General features: G+C 36.3%; 1 protein-coding gene across 1 annotated transcript in view; it reads left to right on the top strand.

Moving 5' to 3' along the window:
- Positions 1-16,851, top strand: part of ARL15 (ADP ribosylation factor like GTPase 15) — a 455,769-nt gene that overhangs the window by 158,553 nt on the left and 280,365 nt on the right. The window contains exon 3 of the mRNA XM_033179558.1: positions 7,041-7,100. Within this exon, the coding sequence (XP_033035449.1) occupies positions 7,041-7,100 (60 nt within the window). The remainder of the gene's footprint in view (positions 1-7,040; positions 7,101-16,851) is intronic.

Genomic DNA, 16,851 nt, shown 5'->3' with positions numbered 1-16,851 from the left:
AAAATACTGTTGGAAATATTTCCATCAGATATTACAGACAAGCATATGGCTGACCCTCTTAGGTAATTCAACCACCCTTACAAATAACATCTAGAATCTAATTGATACACTATGCCAAGTCTATAAAGAGAAAATTCATAAAAAGAATAAATGGCAAACAAATTAATGGAAAAGTTTCAACTTTACCAGAAGTTTAACTTTACTAGAGAATAAATAAGTAAACATTAGTTTTATACTTAAATTTACCAAAATCTGTTTCTTTATGAGATGAGTCAGTGCTGATAAGACTGTAGTGGCATTGGTATGCACATGTATTACAGGTGACATTATGGTTGTTACATTATGACTGTTATGATATCCCTTTTTTTGGAAAGCATTTTTCTTGGAAAGCAGTTTTTCATATAAATCAAAAGTTATGAAAATGAAAATGTTCACAGACGTGGTAATTATGCCACTGGCAATTTATTTTAAGTAAGTAACTTAAGGGAAACTATATGCATAAAGCACTTTCTTACAACATTTTGTATTGTAACTAAAACTTTAAGATAGTTTAAATGCCATACAACAAGGGAGTTTGTTAATTACATTATGGTAACTTGATCAAAATAATTATAGATTAGAATAATATATTCCGTTTTCTATTTAAAAATTAAAAATTAGATTTACATTTATTTTTGAAATTAAACCATGGAAAACTATGCATTTGAATAAAAAAACTGGAGAAAAACTGTAAGAGTAACAGTGTACTTTATTGATGTGATTGAATTATGGGTAAAACTTTTATTCTTTTAAATTATTTCTCTATGATGTTTTGAAAATATAAAGCCAATTAAAAATGAAATATTTATTGAAGAGTTTTGAACATTGGAAAAGAGAGTCTACTTTCAGAGTTGGTTTCATAAAATGAAAACATATGAGAAGGATGTTTAATTTCAGCAAGGCGAGAATGTCTGCCTTTTCTTCAGAAAGAGAATTCAAACTTTATTGGTTTATTAACTTCAGCAATTTTTCACCTCTGACATGACATAATTTTTAAAAGATACTTAAATTGTCAAAACTCAGAGAGCCAAGAAATCCTCCAGAGAGCAGGACCTGTTGGTGAGGAGAGAAAAATTGAGTAATTTGCACCTTGGTCTGGAAAGAAAAGTGAACTCTATCCAGACTGAATTCCTTTACTGTATATATGAGGAATTTGTTGATAAGAGGGGTTGTTAAACTGTAGATGACATAAATGTTCGCTATTTTTTTAAAGCAGAGGAATGGAATCTAAAGGCTTAGGGTAATATATTGATGCTACATGGAGAATAACCTAGAGAAAACTGAACACTTTGAATTGAAAAAGGTTGAAAACATCTTCTAGGGATATATACCATATTTGAAAAAGATTGAAAATGTTCATGAAAATTTGAAGAAGACATTTAAGTGACTTCAGTATTAGCTTCAAATGCGTTAAGCCAACAAGAGAAACAAGTTAGAAAGTCAGATTTTGTTATCTTTTAAAGGATTGTGTTTTATAAATGCCAGTAGATTAAATTGCCTTTTATGATGTTGAAATCATAGTTAGAAGAATTTCGTTAGTCTGTTGTCCAGACATCACAGAACTGCTGTGGCATAAATCATGCCCTTGGTCCAGGTCAAAGCCACCAGGTCTGTAGAATGTCTTTCCCTTCAGCAATTCTTAGAGTGACCCAGGAATTTCAGAAGCACACAAGTATCTGTGTGCGTGCACTCAGACTGCAGGGAAGGGGAGGAGGGTTCAGTCTGTAGGTCCAAGTGAAATACTTGTGTGTTCCACACAATGAATAAAAATAGACTAACCTTCCTCCCAAAACTAATTTTGTTACAATTCCAGGAATGCTTTCAGTGCATGAAAAACTTCAAATTCATCTTTCTTGTCTCACAGGTTTTGTTGGATTTAAGGATTGCAAAACAAAGACTGAAAGGCTATGCAAACAATTATTTCCCCAAAGAGTTACTAAGTCATATATTTATTAAAAATTTGTGGGGTTAAATCTTAGGGGAGGTTTCAGTCTTACTAATGTAGCTTAGATAGGCCAGGAAAAAATGACTGCGTAACTTAGGCTTCAGCCATCAAATTGTTTGAATGGAGCCTGGGGAGACTTACCCATGAAGCCTTCAGCCAAATACTACAGGCCATTGATGATTGACTCAGTGGTTACTTTTATTTCCTCCTCCTTGTTAATATAAATAATGGAATCCTAATTTTAAAATGAAGAAATCTCAAAGAGCCAATTTAGTCTTCATTTTGCAGATGAGGAATTCAAGGCCAAGGCAAGACAAAAGTATGGCTGGTGAGTCTAAGAGCTGTGGCTCAGACTCCTAGGATAGTCCCTTGTCATGTTAGCACACTGACACCCTAAAGATAGCATCGTAGGACACTTCTTGTTTGAATAAGCCAGAGAGTAGTTACATTGTCATGGATGAGTCAGTTGAACATTTTCCCTCCCTCCTAAGTTGTTGATTTTATTATTTCTATGAAATGTACATTCTAAACTCATGCTATTATTTTTATTTCATTAAGAAAGCAATGTCATATAGACCTGAAAACCCTTATTTGGGTTTCTTGTGTTGGGTTATTTATAAACAGGGAGGACAGTAAATTAGTGGGTTTATTAGGTGTTGGGTTATTTATAAACAGGGAGGACAGCAAATTAGTGGGTTTATTAGGCACATGTGAATTTGGCAAGTTGACTTCACCAGTATTTAGGCTCAAAATTGGACAAAATGGTGTGAATCTCTCAGTTTGTTGGTATATGGAGGAGACACTACAGTGTGGGGCTCTGGTGATGAGACCTGGTTTTAAGTTTTGAATATAGCAGTTAATACTTTTTTTTTTTTTTTTTGAGAGAGAGTCTTACTCTGTTGCCCAGGCTAGAGTGCAGTGGCCTGATCTTGGCTCACTGTAACCCCTGCCTCCCGGGTACAAGCGATTCTCCTGCCTCAGCCTCCTGAGTAGCTGGGATTATAGGCACCTGCCACCACACCCAGCTAATTTTTATATTTTTAGTAGAGATGGGGTTTCACTATCTTGGCCAGGCTGGTCTCGAACTCCTGACCTCGTGATCCACCCTCCTCGGCCTCCCAAAGTGCTGGGATTACAGGTATGAGCCACCGCACCCGGCCAACACTTAGTACTTTTGGCAAAGCACTTAATGCCTGTAAGCTTCACTTTCTTCTTAGGACAGTAGTACTGATATTAACTTTAGGATTGTTATAGCAGCTAAATTAGGAAATAGATATTAATACTTAGCGTATTGAGATCCTATTGTGTGCCAAGCACTGACCTGTAGGATACACTAGCTTGTTTCTTCATTATGGATGCTTGCAGTCTAGCCAGAGAGCAAATATAAAACAAATCAACCAACATGTAGTTACAACTGTGAAAATCACCTAGGAGAGGACTGAATAAAGAATACGGACTCAGAAAAATCAGTCTAGTTCGAGGATACCAGAGAAAGCTTCCCTGACAAAGTAGCTTGCTCAAAGTCAAACAGTTAATAAATGGAAGAGGAAGAATTTGAACCCAGACTTTCTTCCTATAGAGCAAATGCTGTCTGGTAGCTTTTATTCCTCAAAGCAACTCTTTTGAGAAAGGTATTTTGATGGTTTAACCTTTGGTGTCCCTCCTAAGTATTATATTAATTCTCCCCCTTGGCCTCATCCAACCTGATGTAAAGGAAAAAAAAATAAGTCTAATAATTTCCCTTCTTGATTGTCCTTCTGGTGAACTGAAAGTATGACTTCAGATTTTTAGTTCCATTTAATCCTTTCAAATGTTTAGAATGACTAAAATAGAAAAAAAACATTGTTTCTGTTCTATAAATAGTACATTTTCTTATTTTCTGGACTAATCAGTCTATCTAGACTTGGTCTTTTGAACATTAATTACTGAAGCTAAACCGTAAAAATAATACGGAGACAGCAACATGGATGACTGTGTATACCTTTGCCGTATAAATCTAACTACACGAGTTCTGTTTGGTTAGAAAACATTTATGAGTATTTTGTTGGGACATTTATATGCCTATAAATAACATTGCTGGGATACTTTGCTTAGCGTGAAGTTTTGAAGACGTTTTAGTAGTCAACCTTATTATGAAGACTTAATCTGCCTGTTGGGTTAATAAACTTCAAAAGTTGTATTTTGCACATAGGTGCAGCAATTTCTAGAAGGATATTACTTCCCTTTGACAGCCTGCATATTGTCAGCTTTTAAGAATCAAAGCAGATTAAACATTGGAGGTGTACTCCATAACTGTTTTCTTTTCAAAGTTGAGGCCTGTGCCTGTCCTACTTCTCTAGAAAATCTACACTTGAGTTGTCCTGAGCATATCCGCTAATAGACTGCTTAATATTTGCAGAGAGCTTTTCATTTTGAGGATTTCACAATCATTGCCTTTTAATCCATATAACACCCATGTGAGGTAGGTAGATACATTCAAGTATCCAACTCTCCTGCAGGCGAATTTCTGTGCCAGCAGGAATATTATGATTGGCACTGACTTTCCTTAATGTCCCAGAGGCCAGACACCTGGAGAGGTTTTCCTGCAGGCTCAGGTACATGCCAGTGTTTCAGCCACATGGGACTGCCTCCTCTTTCCTCCTGCTCATTTACTAAGATTCAGTGACTTCATGCACCATTAACCATAATGCTGTGCTGACTGTGTCAATCTGCGTTAAGCCCACAAAGGAAGGGGTATGTTTTCGAAGATTTTATTAGAGGACCCAATGAACATTTTCCGTACTTTCTGTGCAGCAAATTTCAGCTGTTGACAACTTCATCACTTCAACAAAAGTACTTTTCCTTCAATGGTAACTTTTACATCTCCAGCTACATACTTAGATTAATAAGTGAGCACCCAGAATCGAGTTTGTAATTATATACAGGCAGGCAGAAAATATGTAGACCTAATGATTAAATCATCAATGAAAAAGCATCAATGGAAACATAATGACAGCAATCATATATTAGGTGCTTATGGTGCACCAGGCACTGTGATAAACACAACACATATATTATCTCAACCTTATAACACCCGTATGAAGTAGATGTTATCATTCCTGTTTTATAGATGAGAAAGCCAAGCAGGGCTAGTAGGTTGCCCACATTCATAGAGCTAATAAATAACAGAGCTAGAATTTCAACCTAGTTCTGTCTGACCCCAAAGTCAGTTCTTCAGACATTATACTACATACTACCTTAGGTGGAAGGTAATGTACAGATTATTAAAGTACTGGGATAACATGCAGCAAAGAAGTGCAAAAGATAGGCTGGACTAAGAAGGTGTGTAATGATTTCCTTCTTTATAAAGCAAAACAAAGCCATTTAAAAGAATTGTTTTTATCCATATAATACTTTATATATTTTTTCATAACTTACCTCAAATGAAAGACTCATAATTTGTCTTGTTAAGTTATTGAAAACCTGTTTTTTAATATTAAAATTATACATATTAAATAATGCTTAAAACCTTAAGTAGAATGGTTGCTCAGAAACTATTGATAAATTAACTTCTAGAAATTCATAGGGCTTTTAATTCAAAAAAGAAATATACGTACATGGCAAAACATTCAAATGAAGCAAAAGAATCTTCCTCCTATTTAAAATTTCCAGATTCCCAGTTTTCCTGAGAGTCATTATTAGCTCTGGTTTCTTGTGGATCCTTCAGAAAGAATCAGTGTATATATTTGTGTGTGTGTGCGCGTGAATGGGTATATGCACACTTGCATATATCACAGCTGAATTTATTGTCTTGAATGGTAGTAAAGTTGTAAATATATGGTTAATCATAGAACTATATACTCTGAATATATTCTCATAATACAAATCTTGTATTACATGTATTATAAAATGATTGTGCATAAGTGGATAATTATTGTTGTACTTTTAAGAAAAATAGATATATGACATATTACTAACATAAATAATGTGTAATTCTAATATGAAATGGTTATAATTTAAGTACCTTAATTTCTAGGGTTGCTGAGTTATATGTGAGAAAGAATTATAAGACATTAACTTTAAGAATTAAAGTTAGGGCCGGGCGCGGTGGCTCAAGCCTGTAATCCCAGCACTTTGGGAGGCCGAGACGGGCGGATCACGAGGTCAGGAGATCGAGACCATCCTGGCTAATACGGTGAAACCCTGTCTCTACTTAAAAATACAAAAAACTAGCCGGGCGACGAGGCGGGCGCCTGTAGTCCCAGCTACTCGGGAGGCTGAGGCAGGAGAATGGCGTAAACCCGGGAGGCGGAGCTTGCAGTGAGCTGAGATCCGGCCACTGCACTCCAGCCTGGGTGGCAGAGCAAGACTCCGTCTCAAAAAAAAAAAAAAAAAAAAAGAATTAAAGTTAGATGCAGAGGTCCTCACAGATTTAATATTTTCTTTGAAATTTCTCTATACTTTCAAATGCCTTTCTTACATCTGATAAAAGTTGCAGAGTGACATTACATATTAAAGAATAAGACAATATTTTGAAGTAAAGGGATAGTGTTGTATATTGCCGTAATACACAACTATGTTTTTTGTTTGTTTGTTTTTAAGATGGAGTGTCACTGTGTCTCCAGGCTGGAGTGCAGTGGTCCAATCTCAGCTCACTGCAACCTCTGCCTCCTGGGTTCAAGTGATTCTCCTGCCTCAGCCTCCCAAGTAGCTGGGATTACAGGCGTGTGCCACCAGGACCAGCTAATTTTTGTATTTTTAGTAGAAATGGGGTTTCACTATGTTGGCCAGGATGGTCTCTATCTCTTGACCTCGTGATCTACCCTCCTTGGCCTCCCAAAGTGCTGGGATTACAGGCATGAGCCACCGCACCCAGCCACAACTATGTTTTCATAACGGTAGAAGATAATATTCAGTTATCAGTTTACCTTGGAAATTATGTGTTTCTAGTATAAATATCAGCTACAAAAAGTAAATCTTAACCAGCCTAAAAAGAGAAGATTTGAGCATCGTAAGTATTTTAATTTAAAAGTTAAGTTGCTAATTCCTTTTTTATGTTTTTGTTTTCTAATTTTAGGTTTTAGTATTAAAGCAGTGCCATTCCAGAATGCCATCTTGAATGTAAAAGAACTTGGAGGTATAACATTTAAAATCATTTCTATGTCCTTAATGTTTATTAATTCGGTAATACTGTATTATATGTAATTCAAACATAATGATAACTTATTCTAGTAGGTGGTTCATTTTTATCTTGATTATATATTTCCTAGAAATATTTCCTTCTCTTTGTATATATTTTAAAAATTGTTGAAGAGCTCTAAATAACATAAACTTTGGGTTTTGTTTAATGAATCAAAGAATTACACTATTGGCAATTTGTGCAGCATACGCATTTCTTTTACTTGTTCAAAAAATTCTTGAATAAAACATATGAAGAGAATTTTAATATCATCAGAAGATCAACTATACAGGGAAATGATTTGTGTTTTAGAGTAATTTGTGTTTATACTGCAGGTTTTATTGTATTAGGTCTTTTTAGATTGTATTGGTTCCGATAATAAATCTTTGCCAATAGGTTCTTTGCTGGCCAAGCACATTTATCGGATAGGCTGTACCCCAAACCATACGTCACTCAGTCTTTCATTACAGTCTCTGTCTCGCATATTTTGGTTGTGTTTTATGTTAGTCAGGGTCTTAACCCATGTAAATAGATTAACAAAGAAATCAATCAGTTCAGTGAACCCACTAAATTCTCTAATGGCACATGAAAATATTAAGTGCTCTGGAGTTCAGTATGGTATCGGTGAGTTTAATGGCTTAGAAGAGAGTTATCTTCCATCACTTTAATCACTTTGTGATATTGGCCTTACCCTGTTTTGTTTTGTTTTGTTTTGTTTTGTTTATTTTCCCTTAAGGTCATTCTTACTGTGACCTATTTTTAGCTTGATGAAATTGTAACACCACCTTTATGCCATTTAATAGTGTTTGGTACCTTCTTATTTTTATCTAATAAAGTATTGGCTGATCTTTTCAGGTGTCTGTTTTTAGTTCGCTACATGTAGGACAGGTTCACTTCTGCCAGTCAGTTTCATATTCACTTTTAGCTTTTATAGCATTGATATATAAAATAACCATGATCAATACATTCCAATTTTTCTTTAAGACATTTGGTTTTGTCATTTTGACTCCAAAAATTATAAAACATGAATGTTCTTGTAATAATTTTTCTATGCAAAGTTTTTTAAAAGACTGTGTTCTATTAGGTTGAATATTTTAAATTATAATTGGACTTTTAAGAAAAATAAATGTATGGCATATTAACCATGCCATAGGCTTAAAACCTTAAATACAATGGTTGCTCAGAAACTATTGATAAATTAACTTCTAGAAGTTAGTATAATTTAATTCAAAAAAGAGATACAAACACCTGGCAGAACATTCAAATGAAACAAAATAATCTTTCTCCTATTTAAAATTTCCAGATCCCTGGTTTATAAAAAAATGCTTTTTTTGCTCTGTGGCTTCTGGTGGTTTATTCCTTGGTGACAATAATATTACCTATGGATATTTAAAAATCAGAGAACACATTGTAAAAGTCCATGGAATAAATATGTATGGTTTGAGAATTGTATGGATTTTAAATATGGATGTTACTAAGTGTTTTATTTTTAGGTTGGACACAATGCTTTTATTGAACACCTTCCAGGTATAAGAAACTATTGGTTGGTTAATAAGGCATTTATTATATATGATGTTTACTTGGATGAAACAAACAGTAACTGTATGTGGACAGTTTTTATAAAAGTGAACACCAAGGAATTTGTAAGCTTGGCTCTGTGCCATCAAAATTCAGTACAATGAAAGATCAAGTTAGGGGACTAGAGGCGGAAATAGGTCTGTTCTCAGACAAGGTTTAATTCTGCTGAAAGAGCTGTGCCCTGACAGTTGCTGAAATGGAAATTACAATGGAGAGGAGACCATAGGATTTGGTGGTTATGTTTTAGTTGGTACCTATTCTATAATGAGGTTAAGAGAGGCAGGTAAAAGGCAGAGCCTCAGGGATCAGAGCAGATAACAGTCATTCCAGGCTAGTGATACATAAGTTTTTAGCATGTGTTAGTATTGAAGAGCAAATTTCTAGCTTAAGCATAGATTCTTTTACCTCCTCAGCTTTAATAGCTCTGTTTCCGGTTGACAGAGTGTCTGAAAGAAGAGGGGATGTTCTGAGTAGAATCCAATTGTGTATCCTGTGTCACGTGCTTGGGGGCAAGCACTTAAGGGGATGACTTCTTGACAGCTCATTCACTCAGTCATTTCCTCAAATATTTTTTGAGACTAGGTACTAGGTTATGTCTCAACCAGGAACACAGGAGAAGCTAGGCTAACCCATGTAAAGTGTAGCTTTCCTAGGAGTTAAAGTGTATCCTAGATATGAAGGGGATCATCCCAAAATAAGGTGTATGTGTGTTTAGGGGGAATTACGACTGACTGAAATCACACTGTCTGAGAGGGAGCTGCTTGACTGAGAATTTCTGGGAGGAGGGATTTAAATGTTTTAGAATCAATGTGTGAAGATACGAAGTTTTATTCACTAGTGGACGGTTGCTCAGAAGACGGGCTAATCAGAGTTCAATCATATTGTCAATCAGAGAAAAATTCTGAATTCAGGGGAGGACCTCAAGAAGATAGGTGGTAAAGATAGAGATTGAGAGCCGGGACAGTAATGAATTCTTAGTGAGGAATGCCCAGGTAGTTCTCCTTATCCTAGGGTTAATTCAGGAGAACAGCATGGCCCCTGTTCTCTCTGTTAATGTCCTTCCTCTGCCCCTTTCAGATAGTTCCAAGGCTCCTCTTCACTCTCCTTCCCAATCAAGTTAAATTTCTCACTTCTTCAGAATAGGGAAGCGCATAAACCTGTGTTCATTATCTATTTAGAAGAATGGTATGGGGTGAAGAAACAATGAATAATGGAGTTACACTCAGTGAAAGTCACTTTGGGGATATTAATGACAAACTATATGTTTGCACTCACAAATATATGTTTATGTGTGAATATATTATGTATGTGTTGAATATATATTACTTACATAAATTATTATTTCCTCTTACCAATTTTCTGTTTTGTGAAAGTGTTTTTATATCTTTTTCCTGAAAAATTCTTAAAATTCTCATTCACATCAGTTTCTTTTCATGTAGTGTTTTCTTACTGTTCACTTGATCATTTTACCACAATTAATTATGGGTCTAGCATGGTCCTAGGGGCAGAGAATGAAAGATCTAAGCACAGCCTTCATCTTCAGGGAACTCATCATTCAGTGATGGAGACATTCATGAAAAGAGAAATAGGAAATTAATGAAAATTTTGAAAATAAAGAAATGAAAGGGAAAATTAAGTGCAGAAGTACGAGGTAAATTATGACACAGTGATAGTCTAGCCCAGTGTTTTGGTAGGCCATTTCTGTTTTATTATTTTAAGAATGCCCTGTTCTGAACTACCTGTCACACCCTCAGGCTGCAGTGATTATGCCTGTCCTTTTGTGAAATTGGAGCTCTAAATCATCGTCTTCAACCCTTATTCCTTACTTTTCAAAACCCCTACCAGTCTTAATCTTTGCAACTCCAGGCCTATAGAGTAGATGCTGTTATTATCTCACAGTTAAGATGACACTGTACATGATGATTTGACCACGGTCGTTTGGAGCAGGAGGTGGGAATCAATCTGAGCTCTTGTGTCTAACCAGTGCACTCTATAACTACAGCACTTCACCCAGGGCCTAGCACAAGGGAAGTGCTCCCACCCGTTATTTGCTGCTGTTTATATCATTATTATTTGCATGATTTAAAGTCTTCACATGTTGGTTTGGTATTTTTTGTTGTTGTTGTTAACAGTGTGTTGATAAAACACCATTTTTTATTTTTTGAGGTGGAGTCTCGCTCTGACGCCCAGGCTGGAGTGCAGTGGTGCAATCTCGGCTCACTGCAACCTCTGCCTCCCAGGTTCAGGTAATTCTCCTGCCTCAGCCTCCCGAGTAGCTGGGATTACAGGCATGAGCCACCACACCTGGCTAATTTTTGTATTTTTAGTAGAGACGGGGGTTTCACCATGTTGGCCAGGCTGGTCTTGAACTCCTGACCTCAAATGAACTACCCTCTTTGGCCTCCCAAAGTGCTGGGATTACAGACATAAGCACTGTGCCTGGCCGTAAAATACCATATTGACAAAACACGAATACCTTGCTCTCTGCTCAAAAACATTTATAGGACTTAATCTCTAATTATTGCTGTTGCTTTTATCATTCATTTTCTCTCTCACACTCTCTTATTTAGAGATCTTTCACATCAAACTCTTGCTCAGTTATGGTTCTTACTTCTGGTTCTGTAATCCTGCTCCCCTCCTTTGATTTCTTCAAGACACCTTCTGAATCAAAGTCTTACCTGTGCTTTCCAAACTATCTAAAACTTTCCACAAACATTTCACAGTTATATTCGTTTATTCTTTGTAATTCATTCATTCAGCAAATATTTGCTGAGCATGTATTACATGCCAGGCTCAGTTCTAAAAAGTTGTGGTGGTTATAGTGTCAAAACAAGCACTGTTCCTGCATAAACCAGGTAAAAGGTGCCGGGGAAGCTCTTGGATACTTGACTTCTCCTTAAAGTCAGCTATTACTTCCTAGAAGCCTAGAACAGATATCCATTTAGTCCCTTTCACACCTGAAGGGGTTTTGTAATATCATCCAAGCTATTAGCAAGGCTGGGTATTAGTCCTGATTCCTACGTAGGACATTTTATAGTATTACTTCGTGAACTTTTTGTTTTCCTATATAGTCTTTTATCCAGGAGGTTTTTGGTGAAGCTAATCTCAATCCCTTCTCTTTTAGTTTTAATTAGTTACTCTACTTGTCTTGCTCTAGATTATTTTATTTTTCTGGATATTGTACGAGATACCTAACAAGGATGCTGAATGGACAGATGGATTAATCTTTAAAGAATTTGCCTTCTTTCTGATGACTTGTTTCAAAGCACAGACATTCTGTGTGATTCTAGGCAAGTCTACCACCTTCTTGTATCTCTATTCCCTTATCTGTAAAGTGAGATAATAATAGTTCCTATGTCATATAATCCTTGTGAGGGCTAAATTAGTAAATGCAGGTCAAGCACTGAGAGTTTGCCTGGCCTATAGCTAACATTATGGAAGATTTACTTTTATAATGATCATGCTCTGACTTTGTCACCTCTCAATTCTGTGCAATAAAGGACACCTTTCAACAAAGCCTTTTTTTCCAAGGTCAGAGATAATGCAAATCATGTATTGATTTTTTTTTTTTTCTCTCTTTGTGGTCATACCTCTCTTCCACTTAAACAAGGTATTACACCTGTTTAAACTGAGAAGCAACTGGAAAAGGCCCTTATTGGAGTCTCTGTTTAGCTACCTAGTATAGTTTTGGCACTCTACATGGGTTAATATCAACTGATCTTGTCCTGCTCCGCCTCATCACCTTTCCTTCTGTTTTCACATCTCACCTGGAAAATCTCTTCTATCGTTTCCTCTTAATTGCTTTCCTTTTGTATTTGGCTTATGTAATTTAACCGCATTATGAAAGTAAGTGAAGCATCTGGCATTTAGCTGAGTCGAAAGCAGTTGTCCACACTGCAGTGATGTCACAGCTCTGATAATGTTGCATTTTAGAAATGTCCAGTACTTAAATTTACAAACAGATTTCTGTGCAGTCATGAATGTTTTTCTCTTGATTTTGAAATTGTATATGTGAATTGTTAGAATCCAGAGATGGAAATTTTTAGTTCTTAACATGTTTGGTTTGTTATTATTTATTGATAGGGACCCAGACATCATAATACTCCCTAACTGAATTCTGGAACCAGGATTGGGTTTGTCAAATGACTTGTTTTCTTCCCCTAATATTCTAATGTGTTATGTCTGAATTGTCTCCTCATGCCCCATCCCAGCCACCATCCTTACCCAGGATTCTGTTTGGAAGTGGTGTCTTCACAATTGACATCAAGAAAGGCAAAGACAAGCTGAAAAGCAGCCAGCTGTCCTTTATGGTTTAGTATTCATTGCTGCCTGTTGTCAATCAAAAGGGGAAAGTTCATGAAGATTTTTGTTTGCATTTCATTTTAATTTTTTCTTCCTATAAAGAAAAGACAACTTTTTAAGAGTAATATATAAAGTGCAAGTTGTGTTCATTTACTCATTTGCTTCGGCCCGTGCAATAGTGATTGAATGATTTTTGTGGATTGTCAGCTAAACCTTTTTTTTTTTTTTTTAAGGTTTCTTCTGTCAGCAGCCAAGCTGTTATATGAAACAGATGTTGACTCTGTCCTATTTCTTTGTTTGCCTGGAGGAATACGCCTCCTCATAGTGAAAGGTGCTGTTTGTTTGTGGCCTGCTAGTTATCTTTGGGTGCTGTTAATCTGCCCAGGTTATTTGCATTTCTTAATTTCTCCAGAAACTATACAGGACAGGCAACCCAGGGGGCACTGCTGCCTGTTTCTTTTAGTTTCTGTCTTTTGTACACAGGCCATTTGATGTCTTTCACCAAAATAAAACTTTCTTTCTTCAGAGTCTCATTTTATTAAATCTTACTTTAGAGGGAAGAAGACTTCTTTAATTTTTATCTTATATATTTTCACAGTGCCATGTATATTATGCGTCATCCCCCTCCAGATCCCCACTACCATCTCTCATTTCTTAAAACTCCAGCTAAATACTTATGAATGTAATGTAATCACTGGCTCTGAGAGTCATGCCACACTGCAAAGCCAGAGGAGACGTAAAGACGATATAAACCAATAAATTGGTTGGATATCAGAAAAATAAACAGCGTAGGCAGACAGACTTGCAGAAGTTATTGTGGCCACATTGCTTTGAGGGACAGGTGGAATTGCAAAACTTTCTTGCTGGTATAGGAGAAAGCAACTTGCCATTCGAAAAGTGTTTTAGACATTTCCAGGCATGGGTGTCCATGGGAGGGATGGTGAGAAACTATGTCCCTGGCAAAGGAAAATGACAGCACAGAAGAAGGGCTCAAGGAAAACCATGTCCATAGAATGCCTTTGACCTTACTATAGGTAAATCACAGGCAGCTACACACAAGTAAATATATATATATTCTGTATTTGTTATATAGTTCTAAGGAAGAAATGTGGTTCAGCAAGTAGAGGATACCCTCAAGATCCTCTGCCACTCTCTGCAATTGAATTTCTTGTTGTTATTTTCTTATATGTAAAATGTAAGTTTTAATACAGCACCTCAATTTATTTCCCAAGGGATTGGGCTGAAAGAGAAAATTTTAAATTATCTAAAGCTCCTTGGAGAGATGCTTTAAGAATAGATGGTGGTATTTCCACTAATTCTCTTTTTATAGTCATGGATCTAGTGTGATATGTAATATTGAATGACTGCAACTTCTTGCTGTAGTATTGTTTCCTTATCAAGGAAAAGAACCAGGCCTTTTGGGAATGGGAACAGCCAGTTAACTCCTGGCTCCCTGAGCTGTGTACTTTCTCACTTAGGCTTAGGCTATACTAGGGGAAATGATATTGGTATAAAGCCAAGTCACTTGGATGTGAGTTAAAAGGCCACAGCTATCTGAATTGGTTGAATAGGATCCCAGAGTGGTGGTGTTTAAGCGTTTTTTACACTTGCTAAGGGAAAACTGAGCCAAACAGTCAGCAGAGCCAAATAAATGAATCTAGGGGCCCAGAAGTCTGTTACTGGCTGAGGTAGACCTGACCTTAATTTTTGTTTTCTTCTGGAGAAGTGCCCTAGGAAATTTTTAAAAATTTATCTTCCCAGCCATAGTCTAGTATAGCACTTAAGGGTCCGCTTTTTCTAAGACTGTATATACATGTAGAATGTTCCAGAAATGATTTTTCCAGCCTTTTGACCCCCCCGGCAATGGAGATCTCATGTGCCTCTGAAGGTTGCTGCTGCACCACTGTTTCCTCTTCAGGGGCCATCAGGCCATTTCCTATCTTCCAACTCTACTAAACTGCCTCACAGAACATTTGTGATGGGTTCTTAGTTTAGCTTCCTATCCCTCACAAGGGAATAAGTATTTCTGTTTCTCCCAGGAATTGCCATAATAGCAACTAATTTTCATTGTGTATTTAGTTTCAGTGTGATATTGCAGCAACAGTACTGGAAGTCAAGAGACCAGTATTTTCCTCTTTAACAAAACAAGCCATGGGATATTGGGCAGGGCGCACTTAACTTTTCCAAGGCTACTTATTTTTTTTCCAGCAGCCGAAGATGCTGATAGCACTTCTCTTGTCTAAGTATAACATAACTAGTTTATTTTTATCTTGAAAGTCATAGTATCTATCTCACTTTGGCCCCTACAAATCGTAGATCCTACCTCTAACCTCTGTACAGGATTATGTAGCATTGTTCACTCTATTTTTCTTTTATTCTACCTTCTTCAATTATTATTATTGTTATTTTTTTTGTACAGTAAACATTTGGATAAGTCTCAAAGCTTTTTGTGTGTATGGTGTGAGGCAGGGTATATACATAAAATAAAAAATAACTAATACTAACTTGACAAAGTTCCTGTGATTCTGGTGTTTTCCTTGAGAAGCATTACAGTTTGGTGTGGTAAGTCCTGTAACAAGACTGAGTATAAGATGCAGTTAGGATCATACAGGAAGGAGAAAGGAGACTTCACAGAGGAAAAGAGTCTAGGAAAAGGGACAGATGAGACAAAAGTCATGGAGATACAGTAAGTTTAGTTTACAGATGAAACAAGATTGGAGAGTTATGAATCATTGAAAGACAAACCATAATCTTAAGGATTCACTGTACTGTAGTATAAAATATCTCAGCAGTTTCAAGCTGGAGGGAAATTTGCCAAATTATGACCCAAGAGGCAAGAGTAATGCTAGACCCTTCACACGCAAAAGATTGTTTTGTTATTGTTACTTAATTCATTTCAGTGGATATTTAATGAACACCAACTCCATGCCAGGCCCTGAGGATGCAATCCCTGCCATGCCCAGGTGTGGGTGAACACACACACACACACACACACACACATACATACACACACAGAGCACACACATACACCATCCTCTGAGCCTGTTTCTTTGTATACTTTGGTGGTAGAGTGATGTTGACCATAATCATTATGGAAGTTCTCAGAAAAACATAAACTTCACTAGATTCCTATAAATGCAATGGCAGCTCGACAACTGTTGTAGAGGTAATATCCTTATAGCTATTTATCACTTAACAAACTAGGTTGATTCTCTGACACGTTCAAGGCTGATTAAAATAGATCTGAGTAGCATTCTTTTGAGGAATCAAAAATTTTGTTGCATTTAATTTCTTGCGGTCCAAAGTATCATTGAAAGATTCTACTGAAGATGCTTGATTACTTTAATCTTGAAATTCTCTGGTATTTATGGCATCATTGTGAGCAGCAATAATGAGAAGAATTTATGTAAGGTTAATTATCACTGTTAGTACAAGTATGTGAAGCCCTTAAATTTAAGCAGCGCACATGATTGAAAATTGGAAGTTGATTTTTTTAAATGTCTTTTTTTATATGTCTTTGTATTTTTCCTCCATAGCCGAAATTGTATTTTATGACAAAAATGGTAAGAAAACAAACAAATAATAAATTAAATCAATAACAAAAATAGATTTAAATCCTCAACAAAGAAAGGAAAGCAAGACAAAGCTTAAGGTACAGACAATGGAAACATGAAATAAAAGAGGAATTCGTCAGGATTATTAATCAAAGGGCTCATCAGAGTTATTAATTGGAGCTCCACATTTGGAGCTGTGCCTTTATTTTTCTTTTCTCCTTGTGTTAACTAGTGGATAGCAGCTGTGTTTACCCACAAACTAAATCCTTGAGTGT

Source organism: Trachypithecus francoisi, unplaced genomic scaffold (genome assembly GCF_009764315.1).
Source record: "Trachypithecus francoisi isolate TF-2019V2 unplaced genomic scaffold, Tfra_2.0 Lachesis_group2, whole genome shotgun sequence".
In the NCBI taxonomy this organism is placed as follows: domain Eukaryota; kingdom Metazoa; phylum Chordata; class Mammalia; order Primates; family Cercopithecidae; genus Trachypithecus; species Trachypithecus francoisi.
This window is presented reverse-complemented; position numbering and strand designations above follow the sequence as displayed.